General features: G+C 40.3%; 2 protein-coding genes across 2 annotated transcripts; both read left to right on the top strand.

The window, feature by feature from the left end:
- Positions 1 to 370: 370 nt before the first annotated feature.
- uqcrh (ubiquinol-cytochrome c reductase hinge protein) lies at positions 371 to 4,011 on the top strand. The gene is made up of 4 exons (XM_080473043.1): positions 371 to 504; positions 765 to 800; positions 2,280 to 2,441; positions 3,800 to 4,011. The coding sequence occupies exons 1-4, from the start codon at positions 460 to 462 to the stop codon at positions 3,830 to 3,832; spliced, it is 276 nt and encodes a 91-aa protein (XP_080329169.1). The 5' UTR covers positions 371 to 459; the 3' UTR covers positions 3,833 to 4,011.
- Positions 4,012 to 4,274: 263 nt separating this feature from the next.
- faah (fatty acid amide hydrolase) lies at positions 4,275 to 16,401 on the top strand. The gene is made up of 15 exons (XM_080473042.1): positions 4,275 to 4,507; positions 6,567 to 6,680; positions 7,028 to 7,168; positions 7,559 to 7,692; positions 7,826 to 8,032; positions 8,104 to 8,144; positions 8,251 to 8,375; positions 9,296 to 9,421; positions 9,525 to 9,619; positions 10,738 to 10,837; positions 11,326 to 11,369; positions 11,496 to 11,535; positions 11,618 to 11,726; positions 14,818 to 14,963; positions 16,169 to 16,401. The coding sequence occupies exons 1-15, from the start codon at positions 4,316 to 4,318 to the stop codon at positions 16,289 to 16,291; spliced, it is 1,737 nt and encodes a 578-aa protein (XP_080329168.1). The 5' UTR covers positions 4,275 to 4,315; the 3' UTR covers positions 16,292 to 16,401.
- Positions 16,402 to 17,004: the final 603 nt, after the last annotated feature.

Raw genomic sequence — 17,004 nt, 5'->3', positions numbered from 1 at the left:
GACTGCACACCACTGTTTGTCAGCCAAAAGATTATGCAAGTTGTAGAGTTGGAGTGTTGCGTTTTTCCAAGCTTGTTAGTAAAGTTACATTTGTATTTGATGATTAAATTCCCAAACTGCGTAACTGGCATAGATGCCAGATGGTCCCCAGCCTCCTGCTTACCTGATCTGCTCACTGAGCTGCTCATGAGCTCAGTGAGCCCTAATACCCTTCTGTAAAATGTATTCTGTTTCACTGACGTCAGTAAATATGATCGATTAGCTGTGGATTTCCGTATTTTATTTCTAATTTTAGTCAGTTCCGACGCGTCAATCGGAGGAGGTTTATTGTGAAGGTCTATCTGGCCGGGGCTGACTGCCGGTTACTTCCGGAGTCTTGTGAGATCGCGTGACCTGCAGTGTCCTCCAAGCACACAGAGGTTTGACAGCCGGTCAATCAAAGACAAGATCACCGAAGTTATGGTCCTCGAAGAGAAGATGATCACGAACGGAGAGCCGGAGGAGGTTAGTAGCAGTTTCAGATTCATAGCAGCTCGCTGCACTTACTTAATTAAACATTTATAGCCGGCATGCTAACCAAGCTTAGCATTAGCCCTCAATGAACACAGAGCTGCTACAGCTAAAAGCTAATCGGGGCAACAGGGTTGAGCTGTGATTCATCAGAAAAATCTGGCCTGCTGAAAGTTGAGGTGACATCATGCTACGTTTGTTAAACGTGGTTTGTGTATGGTGTCATTGATTTGGTTATGTCCCTTCTGATACAGGAGGAGGAAGAAGAGGAGGAAGAGGAAGACATGGTGGTAGGTACATCATCAGACATAAGTTTGAAAAGTGACATTTGGATGTTTAAATACACGTGCTTTATATGACTTTTGTTTTAACACGCACACACACTGAAGAGGTTGATCCAATATATAGCTTGTATGATGGTGTAATTTACTGTTCCCTCAAAACAGCCAGTAATGTCTTAACCACTAGAAACAAAAGTGAGTACACCATTAAGTGAAATTTCCAAATTGGACCCAAATAGCTAGTTTTTGTCTCTCTGGTGTTATGCGACTCGTTCTTGTTACAAGGTCTCAGGTGTGAATGGGGAGCAAGTCCGGTAAATCTGGTGTTATCGCTCTCATACTGGTCACTGCAAGTTCAATGTAGAACCTCATGGCAAAGAAAAGAACCCTGTGAGGGTCTGAAAAAACAATTGTTATTACATAAGGGTGGCCAACCAGTCAGAGGCCAAGAGCCACAAAAAAGGCCATGGTGCTACAAAGAGCCACGTCATACACAAACGAACTCCCTCTCTCAGACAAACGTGAAATGACAAAAAATGAAAATCCATAGATTTTCTATTATCGCACATATATTAATACCCATGACTAGAGATGCCCACAGTCTCTGCCTGTGTCATACCCCCTCCAGAAATATCCATTGGTTTCGCTTCATACTTTCACTTGACCATGCAATTCGCCTCTTTGTTGTGCGATACCGCAACTGCATTAATGCCGGACAAGTCACATCTTCTGACCTGCCCATGCAGCACTCCTGTCTCGCTCTCTCACTTGCTCCACTTCCGCCTGTTACATTTCTTAAGGGGTTACACGCACTCACTTTATGTTATTTTCCTTCGATGGAGGGAAAATGTAATCCTTGCTTAAAGTTTTATTGACAAGATGAAACTGAGTGACGTGGTCACAAAAGGATTGTCAGAATCTCTAACATCATTGGCGTAATGACAGTCCAGTGGACTCCCTGTAGAGTCTCTGGTATCACGCCAATGCCAGCAGCTTGTCACATTTGTTGGGGAGAAGCAGAAATAGCTTGTATCTCCACCACTTAGCCTTTAGCTTAGCTCCTGCTTTGCAGCCCCGAAACGGCTTCCACAGCTCAGTCGATATACATACTTTTGTGGTCCTGATCAAAACTAACTGATGTGATTTATATTATTAAAAAAAGAGTGTAAAATGTAAGGACAACTTACCTAAGCTACAAAAAAAAAAAAGTATTCATCCATGCTGTAACAGATTGACGGTGGACCCAAACGCAGACTCCGAGCTCCATAAAAAACTGGTTTTGTTGGACATAATAGTCTAAGGGAGTAAAACTCCAAAACAAGACAGAGTCCAAAAACCAGCAAGTTTTTGTGGCATGAAGAGCATCCCAAAATCCCCTTCAAATCACTGTACAGCTGCACTGCATCAACCTGGGATTGATAACGTCACCAGTGCAGTAATGTCCTGAACCTGTTGCAATAGATCTGAATACTCTTATTTCTTTTTTAGGATCCTCTTGAAAATATGCGACAGAAGTGTGAAGAGGCGGAGCACTGCGTGCACACCCGGGAGCGTCTGGAGCAATGCGAGACCAGGGTGGGCTCTCGGTCTGCAACGGAGGAGGATTGTACCGAGGAGCTCTTTGACTTCCTGCATGCCCGGGACCATTGTGTAAGTGTGTGGCATTTGCTTAGTTGCAACAATCTGGTAAATAAATGTCAAGAACCTAAAGATGCACTCGCAGTTTTATTTCCCACAATTAATGATATCACATGATCACAGAATCTGCTTTAGCTACTGGAGAAAAGGTTGACATCGAGTGAGAATTATTCACCTTTGTTATTTGACAATTTTGCGAGCAGATATTTGGAATTCAGAGCCAAAAGAACTTCCAGTTGGATACAATGTTCAGATACACTTTAGGTGGCGGCTTTTGAGTTTGACTGTATGATATTTACATTCAAAGCAGATGAAACGTGTAGAAAAATAGAACTCGTCTTATAATTGGCCTCCCATCTTTTTTTGGTCCCAAAAGTAAGTATATCATTGACTGCTCAGTTCTTTTGGTGAACAGAACCAAAAGGCTGAAAACTCTGAAAGTTCAAATATGGAACATATTTGTCCACAAAATCAGTCCCTCCAGGATTTTGCAAGACTTTTTTGTGATTGTTGCCGGCCAAAATCTCTGATTTCGCGGGAGCTTTTCCAGAAAATGGCAGTGTTTTTTCGGCATTGTGGTGAAATTCAATTCAACTGTATTTGCATAGAGCCAAATACAACAGTCTTTTCAAGGCAGTTTTTCAGAAAAAACCCCAACAATTCTATGAGCAAGCATAAGTGACTGTGTGAAGGGAAAAACTCCCCTTTTTAATTGAAAGAATCCTGCAGAACCAGGCTCAGAGGGGGCGAGATTGCGAATTTTTCCCTTTTTTCCCCAGAAGTTCAATATTGTTTTGGAAAATGAGTAATTGACATTTTGAACGAATGAAATCCTTTGAAGAACAAAAACACAGAAAACTGTCTAACACATCAGACGATTTTGACCCAATAAAATACAATCAAAATACTTTATTAATCCAAGAGGGGAATTCCCTTAAGCATTGCTCCACACTGAATAAATACAAAGAAAGTTGAATATCAAATAAGATAGAAAGTAAACGTTCATATTAATATGTACAAGGCTTAATGTGACAATTACAAGCAGAGAAAAGACTGAATTGACCAAAACACTGCAAACAACATTCACTGGGTGGTGGTCCAGAGTTTTATGGCCACAGGAAGGAACAACAACATTTGTGTCTCTTTTCTAAGCAGTTTTGCTTTTTTCCTGCTATTTTTAAAGCTTTTTTTCCATCCGTGTCCCAGACAATCGTAAAATCCTGGAGGGTTGCTGTTGCATTTTTTTACTTCAGTGACATGATTATTTGCTGTGCCACACTGAGACAGATTGTTGCCTTGCGTTTGCTTTAGTGTTGTTGTTTTTTTGTTTTTTTGGGACTGATGAACTTTCTAACATGCGCTTTCTTTAGGTGTCACACAAACTTTTCCATTCTGTGAAATGAAGTCCCTCCTGGTGGTGGTTCCATGACATTCTTCAACTGATGTATTGTGAAGAGAACATCTTAATAAATATATCCATATGTGGATCTGCTGTACGTGTTAACTTTAAATGTTATGATATATCTGCTCATGTATTTAACAATGTATTCTGAGTCATAATCCGATTAAAGTTGATGGCTTGAAAAAAGTTTCTTCTCACATATCTGGCACTACAATACGCTTAACACAAACACAGAAAAATGAAAAATTTTATTAAAAATCAATGGAATCGTCAGTTTTTTTTCCAAGGATATGACAATAGCTTCAATATGCTTCAATAGAAAACTCTAAAATTAACAAATGATTTGTGCAGCCAACTTCACTATCTTGTCATGCTCCTTAATGTTGTTTTGCCACTTACCGGAAGTCAGAGCTCATTGGCTGCCCGAAACAGCCAATGGGCGAGGGATATATGTCTATGATCTGCCAGAGGAGAGGACAGAGCTATGGGACACTGGGACGTAACCCCGAGGAACATGGCTCTGACGACGGCTGTGGTGTGCTTCGTGGGAGCAGCTGTGGTGCTGTACAAGAAGGTGAACAGCAGAGCATGCGAGCGGAAGATCCGGGAAGCCCGTGACAAGAGGGAGAAGGGCTTCGGACGAGCCGACCAGAAGGTGCTCCAATTTAAGAAGGAGGTGAGAGGCTGACTGTCAAAATAAGACTCTGTACTTTATCTGCTTCAGGTGTGGGGCTTACACCCAACCCATCCCATCAAACCTGTTCTAGGTTTGTTCTCTTTTATCACCCTCTAAAAGTGAATATAAATATACTTTAAAAAAAGACACATTAGAGTAATTTGTACAAACGCAAGAGAATTAGGGCCAGCTTTAAAAAAGTCGTAACTTTTTTACATTTTTATTCTCACTTTTTAACTCATAATTCTGACTTTATGGCTTTTTGTTAAAGGTGGGGTCGCCTTTGTCTGCCACAAACCAGTTATAGGTTTGTTTGACTTTCAGACAACCCTTAAAGGAGACATATCATGCTTTTAAATCCTTCCTTTTTACATATAAATCATACAGTTGTGGTCTATACAACGCGAAACTGCAATGCTTGGGTCTGAATTCCTCATTATTAGAGCTCCACAGGCCCCCTTTCAACCCCTTTTCTGATGCGCTTCTGAGAGCAACTCGTTTTGGGGCGGTCTCTTCAAATGCAAATGAGACACTTCATACCCCGCCTCCTCTCCAGGTTGCAGAGGTGACACTCGGTTCAACGTCACCCTGTTCGGCCATCTTTGTAGTTTGATAGAACAGATACAATTATCTAGCGGCGCAGAAACTTTATATTCACACATTATTTACAAAATGTCAACAACGGAAGATTTGTCCATCCAGCCATACATGTTGGAGCCAGAGTCGGACCCGGCGGAGCGAGATGAAAATGACGATGATGCACCTACAGAACAACGTCTTCATATGGATGTAACGCAATGGTGTGTTACTATATTTACACTAACTTCTCCATCCATGCCCACTACTACAATACTGCCTGTATTACAACGACTATTTAACACAGAAGTTACATTATAATCTAAAACGAGCACACAGCGCTAACATATGAAGACGGTGCAACTACTAATGCTAACAAAACAATGACAGGGACGTCTTATCATCACACTTTTTAGCGTTATATACAGCTTACCGAAGTGCTCTGTTCGTCGTCTCCATAGATAGAAGGAACTGACCGCTCAATCAGACGAAGTCTTTCGGCAAATCCTTCTTTATACTGGCGGAGGTTGTTGAAGCAGTCGTCCTTAAAGTGATTCGCGCACACAAAAATGACCTTACCCACAGATGTGGGTACATTTCTGTGAAAAATAAAACTCAACCAGGCACTTCGAAAAGGTTCTGATGCTGGGAGACGGTGTAACGAAGCTTGTGGGTTACTACATCCAACAACCGAACATTTCGACTTATCCTCTCGTAACTTCGGTTGGACTACAAAATCGCAGCGAGAAACAAAAATGGCGGATTGCTCGAAACGTCGATGTCCTAATTTGGCAGTTCCGCTGAGAATACTGTGACGTCATTGTTCAAAAAACGTAATAGAGAATAGAAAAATCGAAACCGATCGCAAAATATGACCAAAACAGAATATAAAGATATCAACGGAGCACCTGAAGAGACTACTTTGAACTTTTCTGTACTTCTAAACACTCTAAATATACACCAAAATGCATTTAAGGGCTAAAAAAGTGGATTTAGCATGATATGTCCCCTTTAAGGAACAATAATATGAGAGAGAGAGAGAGAGAGCGAGAGAGAGAGAGAAATCTACAGATATATTTTTTAAAAAGTGATAAGAGCATAAATGACTTATGAGCGTAAGTATATGATGAGAATAAATAACTGGTTGTTCTTTATTTTGACTGTCCGTTGGAGGATTCATACCAGTAGGTTCACGTCCTGTGAGGCGCACTATTTATTAACCAGTACTACAGGTCTCTGACTCACAAGAGCCTCTAGTTAAAGTCTTTTTAAGAGGTCTTATGCCAGCAGTGGCCATGGTGCTCATTGTGTTGCTTAATCATTGCTGCGCCAGGAAGCTACAAGGTGCCATGACACAAAATAATACCCAGACACTCAAACACAAGCAGAGGTTGAATCTGTTATATTTAAGACTAAATTCGGCTTCATTGTGGCAGAGGCTGGTAAGGTAAAGGGTAAAGGGCTTGTGTCGTTTGTCTTCCAGCATCCAACAACTGACACCACTGGGATTTTGACACTGTCCTTGAAGGAGCTCCAAGAGAAACTGCAGCAGGACGCACTGAGCCCCGAGGAAGTCTTATTCTCTTATATGGAAAAGGTTCAGTGTTCACTTCACACATTCACGCCATTTCTTTGTAGATTGTGATACTCTAGTTCCATTATTCGGGAAAAAGTGCTTGGTCACATTTGACTACAGTTAGGTCCCAGTACACATCAATATCCTTATAATGGTGTATTTAAATAGCATTTTTCTAAACCCATCAAATTATTATTTTCGTCTTTGTGTTGAAATAATGTTTAAGCACATCACTTCAACAAGAAATTGTAAACTGTACTTCAGTTTGGATTTTCTTCTTAAACTCGTGTGCTGACTTAACCTTTGTCTCCAACTAGTTATTCCAGAATCGTGGTGTAACTTTGTACCCGTGTCGTTTCTTTTAACAGACTTTAGCTTTACAGACAAAATTAAACTGCTGCACAGAAATTTTGCTGGAGAGTTTTGACGAGGCGAAAACTGTGGGACCGAGCAGAAATCGCCCCTTATATGGAGTGCCAGTTAGCGTCAAAGACAATATTGGATACAAGGTACCTGTGGTTACGTATTATCTATCTTTATTCAGTCATGTGGTCATTTAAATAGTTTGACTTGGAAGAGGCCTCCGGCAGAGTTTAACAATTATGTTTTCTTTGTGCTCTACCAGTGTTGACTCATGGAAAACAGTACTGTTGGTTTTGGTTTTGGAATGCTCAGTTATGATGAGCCTCAAGAACAGTGTTTTGTTTTTATGTTTTTTAAATGTACATTATGTACATTTATGGGTTAAAAGTACTAACGGTCTACATTTGACATGAATATACGCAGTTCTGTATTTAACTGTAAAGCCTTGAGCATGTTGGTCACTTCACCTCATATTAAGGTATCTGTGCTGTCATGTCACACTACCCTCCATCCCTACTTTCATTTTACAACTCTAGGGTTATGACAGTACTTGTGGAGTAGTCATTAATTTGGACAAACCTGCAAAAAACAACAGTGTCTTGGTTGAAGTCTTGAAGAAGCAAGGAGCTATCCCTTTTGTGAAAACCAACGTACCCCAAGCCTTACTAAGGTAAATAATCTATCCGTTAAGGTATTGGAATATTAAATTAAATATAAAAACTGTCCTGACACAGTCATCACTGTTCAGTGATTATCTACAGGCTGAGACGCTCATTATTTGCGTGTGTTTTTCCCAATTCTAGCTTTGATTGCAGTAATCTCATCTTTGGAGGGACTGTCAACCCCCATAACGCTCTTCGGACCCCTGGGGGTTCATCTGGTGGGGAGGGGGCTCTCATCGGTGGGGGAGGCTCGTTGATTGGTTTGGGCACTGATATTGGGGGCAGCATTCGAGTTCCTGCCTCCTTCTGTGGAATTTGTGGCTTGAAGCCGACATCGGGCCGGCTGAGGTGTTTCGCTTAGTTTTCATGCAGAAATTCATTGGACTTTTCTATTTGCCTGCTGACATCTTGCTCATCAGTTCACAGGGTATCTGTACCATTTTACCGGGACAAAAATCAGGTGAGGAGATTTAAGTATGTTCTGCTGCACACATACAGCAAAAACAAAGTCTTAATTTCATAAAGCGACCAAAGGTGCATGTATTTACTCTTTTAAATCAAATTAGTGAAGGCAACTGTTGGACCCATGGCAAGGGATGTAGACAGTCTGGCTCGCTTCATGGAGGCCCTTCTCTGTGATGACATGTTCTTCTTGGACCCCACTGTTCCACCATTACCCTTCAATAAGCAGGTGGGTCATCTGCTGTCGAATTGGTGAAAGGTTTCACTTTTACTTATATTATTTGTCTGTTTTGACATAAAAAGCAGCAATATTTAACATTACATTTACACAAAGGGCAACTAATACTAAATAACAAGTAAAGCAAATAAAATCAGAGAATAATGTAATGAAATGCAGTCATTTAAAAAAATACATATATAACAGTGATTGCTATTCAGCAGTCACAGTTGCTATGGATCCGAGCACCGGTGTTGTGTAAACGGACCTGTACTACAAATTCTTTCCAGATCTGTAACTGCAGCCTGGAAGTCAGTAGTTTATCATAGGTTTTTACTTGTATTTTTTTTTTTTTTTTTAGTACTTAGGTAAAACTGTTCAGATGGAGTGTTTGTGTGCTACAACAATGAAGACAATCTATTTTCTAATCTCAGCGTAGTCTGCTGAGGAGGTTTGCTTCTTCGCTTAGTTTTCACAGATGAACGTTTTCTAACAAATTAGATAACAGTTGGTTTTGTAACAGAGCAAATGAGGTGTGAGCACAGTAAACCAGACCGGCAAACTTTGCAGATGTGTAGGTGCTACGTCTGCCCTTGGGCTTTCCTTCTATAAAACAGGGACATGAGTTGTTTGGCTTAGCATAGATAGTTGTAAAAAGGTATATTGACCCTTTTTTTTTTTTTAGCCCTTTACACAGCCATTTTGGAGGTGTTACCTTTTCATTAGTCATATCCACAAAGGTCCTTCACGGCCACATTCAGTTTGAGCTAGTTTCAAACCATTATTCCACCCAGGTTTATGATGGTAACCTGAATTGGTGGTGCACTTTTAAAATGTTTTTTTTTTTGTTTTTTTTTTTACTTTATTTATAGTATGTGTATGCATGCATGTGAAAGAGCAATCGAGTATTAATGCCTTACCTTATTTTCTAGATATACGAGAGCGCCACACCTCTGAGGATTGGATACATGATCAGTGACGGCGTCACACAACCGTCTCCAAGCATGGCCCGTGCCGTCAGAGAGACTAAAGCTTTGTTGGAGAATGCAGGACACGTTGTAAGAGCTCACACCACACAAACATGCTTGCATCATATAATGTCAACATCACAAAAAATCCAGTCAATCACATGTTGTATGCTGTGGTTATTGTTGCTTTTAGTTGGTGCCTTACGAACCCATGGATATAGAGCGTTTCTTGTTTGAACTGCAAACGGGCGCGTTTGCAGACGGAGCTGCTACTCTTCTTGACCAACTGTGAGTAATTTCTTTTTATAATATGTCTAAGTTCTTTGTTGTGAAGCGAAATGATGAAACTTTTGTTGAATGCAATTTGTAAAATGGCATAAGTTGCTGCTGAGGAAACACTTTTGGAGGTAAAATAATATTGAGGGACCAATTAACATCCTTCTTAACTTTATGCATCTTTTGAACTTTTCATATTTCTTTGGGTTGGTTTTAGTCAAAAAAAACCCATCATCCTCACACAAGAATCAGGCATATCCAGATAGGCGTAGACCTGGTGCAGTCTGTAGAGGAGTGTGTCTTCACTCCAATGTAATCCTGGTTGCCAAACTGAATGGGACCAAGTTCCTGAGTGACCTGTGGTCTTATGTGAGGGAGTAGCAGCCACTCCACGATCTTCATGACCTGGGATGTTAAAGTCACAGATCTACAGTCGTTGATCGCAGCTGGATGAACTGATCTGGGCACCGGTGTGAGACAAGAGGCGCAGCACTGCGGTCTTCTCCATCTGTAGACTCGGGTTGAAGAATCTGTAAAGTGGATGAGCCAGTTGGGCTGCACTGTCCTTCAGAAGTCTTGAACAAACACCATCCAAACCAGCTGCTTTACACAGGAGGAGGTTTTTCTTAGTTCAGTCCCTACCTGTCAGTTGTGAAAGCGAGAGAGGGTGAATGGGAATACCCGGGTGAGTTTGAGACGTGGCTGTCCTGGGGAAGATGGTGGATGGGGGGCAGACACCATCTCAGTTGCTTAAGCTTTGTTGGCACATAAGCTTCATAAAAGTGTTGGAACTAGTTACCTTGGCTAAAAAATTAACATGCTGCTTGTAGAGGCAAAGCCAATGATTTAAGCCCAGGAGATTCTACACTGGGATCTAAGCTGACGTGCTGCCTGCTGGTGTTTCAGAAGACTGAAAGTCTGAGTCTTGTTTTCCGATTAAACGACTTTATCCTTTATTTATATTTATAACTCGTCCTAAACAGTGCACTCACTCAAATATGTCCAATACATTCAGATGTGTATAAGCTACAGTGGTCAAAAACCGTTAATCCTTCCTGGGTGCAACAAAGAAAAGTTGTGTTGTGGTGCTCACGATTCATTGCCTATTCTTTTTTTTTTTTTTTTTTTAGGAAAGGAGAACCTTCAGACCCCACTTTTTCAAATGAGCGCTTCTTTCTCAATCTTCCCAACTGGTTGAAAAGAACCATGGCTTTCCTCCTCAAGCCTGTGGTGAGCTCAGACTACACCGACTAAATACTGCACTTTATTCAATTATGTCACATTTGAAAAGTACCAAAGATGACCTCGAAGAAGCTTCATTGAGTTTGGTTGAATCAGAGAGATGCAGTGCAGCTGGTAGAAGCTCACGTTGCCACGAATGACTGGTGTCGCTCGTTGAAGATTTCTGTTTGTGCTTCGTGTGCAGACCTTCCATTCGTTGCGTTTCTCCTCGCAGATTTGCACAGTAAAGCTCACCAGTCAAGAGTGCTCTGCCAATGTTTTTTTTCTTGTGACAATTGCCAATGTTTAAAGAATCACCATGGGTCCCAGCTTATTTGCCCTGGCAACCCGCATTGTTCATAAAATACAAAATGTGAAAAGGTCAAAGTAGAACTGCTGGAATTATTTATGATCTATGATCAGTCAATCACAATCTGTGTTATTATTATTATTTATCGTTTTGTTAATTTAATTAAAACAATTTTTTTTTTTTACAGTGTTCTCGGATTTCTAACAAGATAAGATCAGCCTGTGGAGTCGGGTAAGAACAAATTCCCAAACTATTTATTTATTTATTTATTTTTCGGTTTGGGGGAGGGTTATTTTTTTAATTTTTAGAATCTCTATTAACAAATGACAAATCACTACTGTTTTTGCCCCATATTAGATCCGTTCAAAATCTGTGGAAGAATCACGTTTTTATTACGGTACCGTTGGTTGGTCTTCGAGTGATTCTTGGACGTGTCCGAATGCATGAAGGTGACTGTGTTGTCTCTGTGCCTCCATCAGGAATACACTCATAAGACAGTGGCACATTGGAGGAAAAGTAAGATAGATGTGCTCCTCTGCCCTGCAATTGGACCCGCTTACCAAGCTTACGAAAGTCACAAGATTCCACGTATGTTACCCTGAGTAGCTTGAAGGCTGTTTTTTTTTTTTTTCTTCTTTCACAAGCACGCTGTGACGATTCGAGGAGAGGTTTGTGAGCGACCACAGTTGATCAATTCACAATTTAACACATCTGAACTTCAAAATAATTCCAAAAGTGAAAAATGTAGCGCTAAGCATACGTTTACTTTATATAGTTATAGTGTCTTGATGCTGACTTGTGGTAAAAGATCTAAACGGAGTAGTTTTGTGGACAGTGCAACCTTTTTTCTTTTTTTTTTAATAAAAATCCTTTTGAGGGATATAATACATCTTATTTTAAATAGTTGGTTCAACTGAACTTTGAGTTTCATGATGAGGTATCGTTTTTGTATTCATTTCATTGAGCTTATCCATGACGTTTCTACAAGTTGGCTCAGGGGTTTTCTCTGGGTGCTGCTCAATTCGTACCCATCAGTTTTTTTATGTAGTCATCTTGGAGCGCATGGGGCTTTCTTGTGTAAAAGGAATGTAAAAAAGCGTCAACATACTTATTACTTCTGGAAATTAATTAGAAAAAAAAAAAATGAAAGACTGAATGATTGAAAACAATCCTTACTATAAAAAGTGTAGAAATAATAAATGTGAATACTTAAAAAGAAAGTAAGTGCTTCAAGCAGAGACTGGGTCAGAAAACCCCGTTAAAAACCGAAGACCTGGCAGCTACAAGCTGGAAATGGATTTCCTTCAAAATGATTTCAGCCAGTCGTAGGGACGTCCCTCGTAATTGCAGAGTGTTTAAACAGTTTGAAAAACATTTTTTTAAGGACATGCTCCACTAAGGAATAAAATGAACAATGGGGGGAAAAAATTTAACTTTGACCTGGGTACAAAACTAACCCGTATCCCTTCTGTCCATCCGAAGTTATTACCCTGCATTTTACTGTGGGATATGATTTACACCGTTACTGTTCCAAGCTGAATGAGCATCAGATAAAAGGATATATACACCATAAAAAAATATTAATTGTCAGGTTCAACCTCTGGACATTTATTAAATCTGCAAGAAAGAACACACACCGAAGTCAAGTTCTGGTCTTACTCGCGAGGAGAACGGACAGAGAGTGTTTCAGTTACAATCTCCAACCCGCTCTGAAAACTCTCTGCGTCTCCTCTCTTTTTATTATCTCGTTCCGAGGTCACAGTGGGGAAACATAAGTCACACAGTACTTCTGCAATTCATGAGAAAGACTGTTGGTACAGTGAATGTGATAACTTTACGTAGAATTATTCCAACATTAATTATACAGGCATGTACACCAATGCCCCTAAAATATTTTACTTCCTTCCTTTAAAGGAGACATATCATGCTTTTAAATCCTTCCTTTTTACATATAAATCATACAGTTGTGGTCTATACAACGCGGAACTGCAATGCTTGGGTCTGAATTCCTCATTATTATAGCTCCACAGGCCCCTTTTCAACCCCTTTTCTGATGTGCTTCTGAGAGCAACTCGTTTTGGGGCTGTCTCTTCAAATGCAAATGAGACACTTCATACCCCTCCTCCTCTCCAGGTTGCAGAGGTGACACTCGGTTCAACTACACCCTGTTCGGCCATCTTTGTAGTTTGATAGAACAGATACAATTATCTAGCGGCGCAGAAACTTTATATTCACACATTATTTACAAAATGTCAACAACGGAAGATTTGTCCATCCAGCCATACATGTTGGAGCCAGAGTCGGACCCGGCGGAGCGAGATGAAAATGACGATGATGCACCTACAGAACAACGTCTTCATATGGATGTAACGCAATGGTGTGTTACTATATTTACACTAACTTCTCCATCCATGCCCACTACTACAATACTGCCTGTATTACAACGACTATTTAACACAGAAGTTACATTATAATCTAAAACGAGCACACAGCGCTAACATATGAAGACGGTGCAACTGCTAATGCTAACAAAACAATGACAGGGACGTCTTATCATCACACTTTTTAGCGTTATATACAGCTTACCGAAGTGCTCTGTTCGTCGTCTCCATAGATAGAAGGAACTGACCGCTCAATCAGACGAAGTCTTTCGGCAAATCCTTCTTTATACTGGCGGAGGTTGCTGAAGCAGTCATTCTTGAAGTGATTCGCGCACACAAAAATGACCTTACCCACAGATGTGGGTACATTTCTGTGAAAAATAAAACTCAACCAGGCACTTCGAAAAGGTTCTGATGCTGGGAGACGGTGTAACGAAGCTTGTGGGTTACTACATCCAACAACCGAATATTTCGACTTATCCTCTCGTAACTTCGGTTGGACTACAAAATCGCAGCGAGAAACAAAAATGGCGGATTGCTCGAAATGTCGATGTCCTAATTTGGCAGTTCCGCTGAGAATACTGTGACGTCATTGTTCAAAAAACGTAATAGAGAATAGAAAAATCGAAACCGATCGCAAAATATGACCAAAACAGAATATAAAGATATCAACGGAGCACCTGAAGAGACTACTTTGAACTTTTCTGTACTTCTAAACACTCTAAATATACAACAAAATGCATTTAAGGGCTAAAAAAGTGGATTTAGCATGATATGTCCCCTTTAAGGTTTCTCTTGGCTTGCACTGGTTTTGAGGGTCAGCCATTAAACAATCAAGCCAAGAGGCGTTCTATTGTCCTAGATGAAGGTTGTAGGCCTCATCGTCACAGTAGTGTCTTTGGCACAGTGATAGACTCGATGTGGGATTGGTGAATTCTCAGGGATGAATCCTACAGGTCACTACTGTGTTAACTACCAATGGGATTGTTTAAATGCAGAGAATACTTTTCCTCAAGGACATCAGTGAAACTTCCTAACAGCTATGTAAATGGTTATTAATACCTTTTCCGGGTGGCCGGATTCAGTTGTAGACTGTGTTGTTTTCCACTTCCCAGGTTGGCGGATCAAAACCTCAATCTCCCCCTGAGTGTGTGTAGAAGTGTACAACACATTGAACACACACACACACACACACACACACACACACACACACACACACACACACACACACACACACACACACACACACACACACACACACACACACACGTACAATTCCATTTTTCCTGTCCCTTCAGATTGCCTCAGCTTGACAGCGATTTACAATGGGCTCAACTTTCCTGCTGGCGTTGTTCCCGTTTCCACTGTAACAACCGAGGATGAGGAGGAACTGGAGCACTACGAAGGCTATTATCGAGACGTCTGGGACAAATCCTTCAAGAAGGTAAACGACACTTAACAGTCGCACAGGAGTGAACAGGCGTTGTCTTACACCCCTTGACATCACTAACAACAGCAAAGAGTCCATTTTTATTTAACATCCCTTCAAGTACTGTTGAACTAAAATTGAACTGAAGTAAAAGTATAACCACAAATGTCAATATTTTAACATGACCAGTGTAAACACATCTTTAAAGTTTTACAGTGTACTATTGCCACTTGCATGTGCACACAGAGTATTACTTATTCAATTAACTCAAAAAAAAAAAAAAAAAGACCAACAAAAAGTATTTAGGCAGTGGTGGCCGAGAGGTTAGAGAGGAACACTTGGGAACTGACGATTGCTCTACTTCATCCTGAACACAAATGTGGTGGAAGGTTTTTGCTTTTTCTCTCTTCCTCATCACCATCAGGTTTTTCAGCACAGCATTTGCAGAAATGATTAGTTTTGGCAACCACAACAAATACAAACTGCATTATATGTATGAATAGTTCGTCCTACATCTCTCTTTAATTCCTGTCATTGTATACACTTTCAGGCGACATTGGATGCAAGGCTTTGTTAGACGGCTTGAGTGTGTCACAATGACGCGACATCTCCAGTTTACTTGTCAAACAAAATGTACTTGGCCTGTGACTGTTGATCTTCCTGTGGAAACTACACGTCTTGTAACTTTCAAAGTCACGGGGACCACATTATTTGTATGTCGGTATAAATTCTAATCGGCAGACATTTTTTTCACACTTTAAATACAACGTATTTGATTTTATGCGTTTACTTTTAAATCGCTTGTTTTCACATTTAGAAAGAAAATATGTACAATGTGAGGATTTTCTTTTTTTTTTTCCTCCATCAGACAGTTATACATTTTGTTTTGACAATGACAAAGGAGTGGCTGGTACCTGCAGCCTTTTTTTTTTTTTTCTGCTGACTTTGTAGGTTTTCCTCCCTTTGCATTTTATGCATCTACGTTAAGTTATATATTGACTCAAAAGTGCCCTTTGGTATGAACAGTGTTTGTGATGGACTGTGATCTGTATAGTTTATATCCTGTCGTTTGGCCTGATTCTGTGTGGGTGTTAATACAAGGTCTGTCTTTGTGGCCTGCTGCTATGTCTATGTGCACTTCTACAGTTGGTCAGTAGGGGGAGACAGAAGACTATGGTGTGTTTTACCAACCGTATGAGCGCTTTGTGTTTCCATTGCAGGTCGTCAGTGGAGGAGCGGGTCTTCCGGTGGCGGTGCAGTGTGTCGCCCTGCCATGGCAAGAAGAGCTCTGCCTGCGCTTCATGAGAGAAGTGGAAAGACTGGTTCACGAGAGCAGACACTAGAGCCAGATTACTTTCTGGAGCCCTCGAGTGACAGGAGAATTCAAATGATGTCAAATTGAATATAATTGTTTAATATGATATATTTCTTGAATAAAGAGGCAGCTGAAACCACTGCATGTAGTAAAGAGAAGTAGCTTAACCGAAACAAACCAAGGTGTAATTGGAAGGGTACAACTAAATTAGCCGTGCTACTTGGCTCGGGAAGAAATTGTTTTAAATTATTTTAATTTAAGTTTTTAACTTTTTTGCCACAAACAAATTAACTTTTTGTTCTTAAACTTTAATATTTTATCTAGTATATTTCACTACTTGTATTTCTTTATTTCAAGGATCCCCATTAGTCTCTGCCAATGCAGAGACTGTTCTTCCTGGGGTATTATTAAGCATAGGGTGTTTTCGAGGTGTGATTAGTCGGGAAGAATGCAACTTACTTATTTCTCAAAGTGACTGAAATGTTTGCGCCTTGGAAATATTTCAGATCCCACATATTTAATAGTTTTAAGTGGTATACTGTTGAACTGAAGGACCTTATTATTTAGAATTTTTCCATCTGGTCAGATCGTATTTAAATGTCAAATTAACTATAATGTCTCTCATTGTTTCTTTGGAGACATGTAGCTGCTTAACGAACACATCTTCTTTAGCTTTGACTCTCACCTCCATCAGTGAACTACAGCCAAGTGCAGATCTTTTTCTTTATATATATATATATA

Source organism: Lipophrys pholis (assembly GCF_963383615.2).
Source record: "Lipophrys pholis genome assembly, chromosome: 10".
NCBI lineage: Eukaryota > Metazoa > Chordata > Actinopteri > Blenniiformes > Blenniidae > Lipophrys > Lipophrys pholis.
The sequence above is the reverse complement of the archived record's forward strand: the minus strand, read 5'-3'. Positions and strand labels throughout refer to the sequence as shown.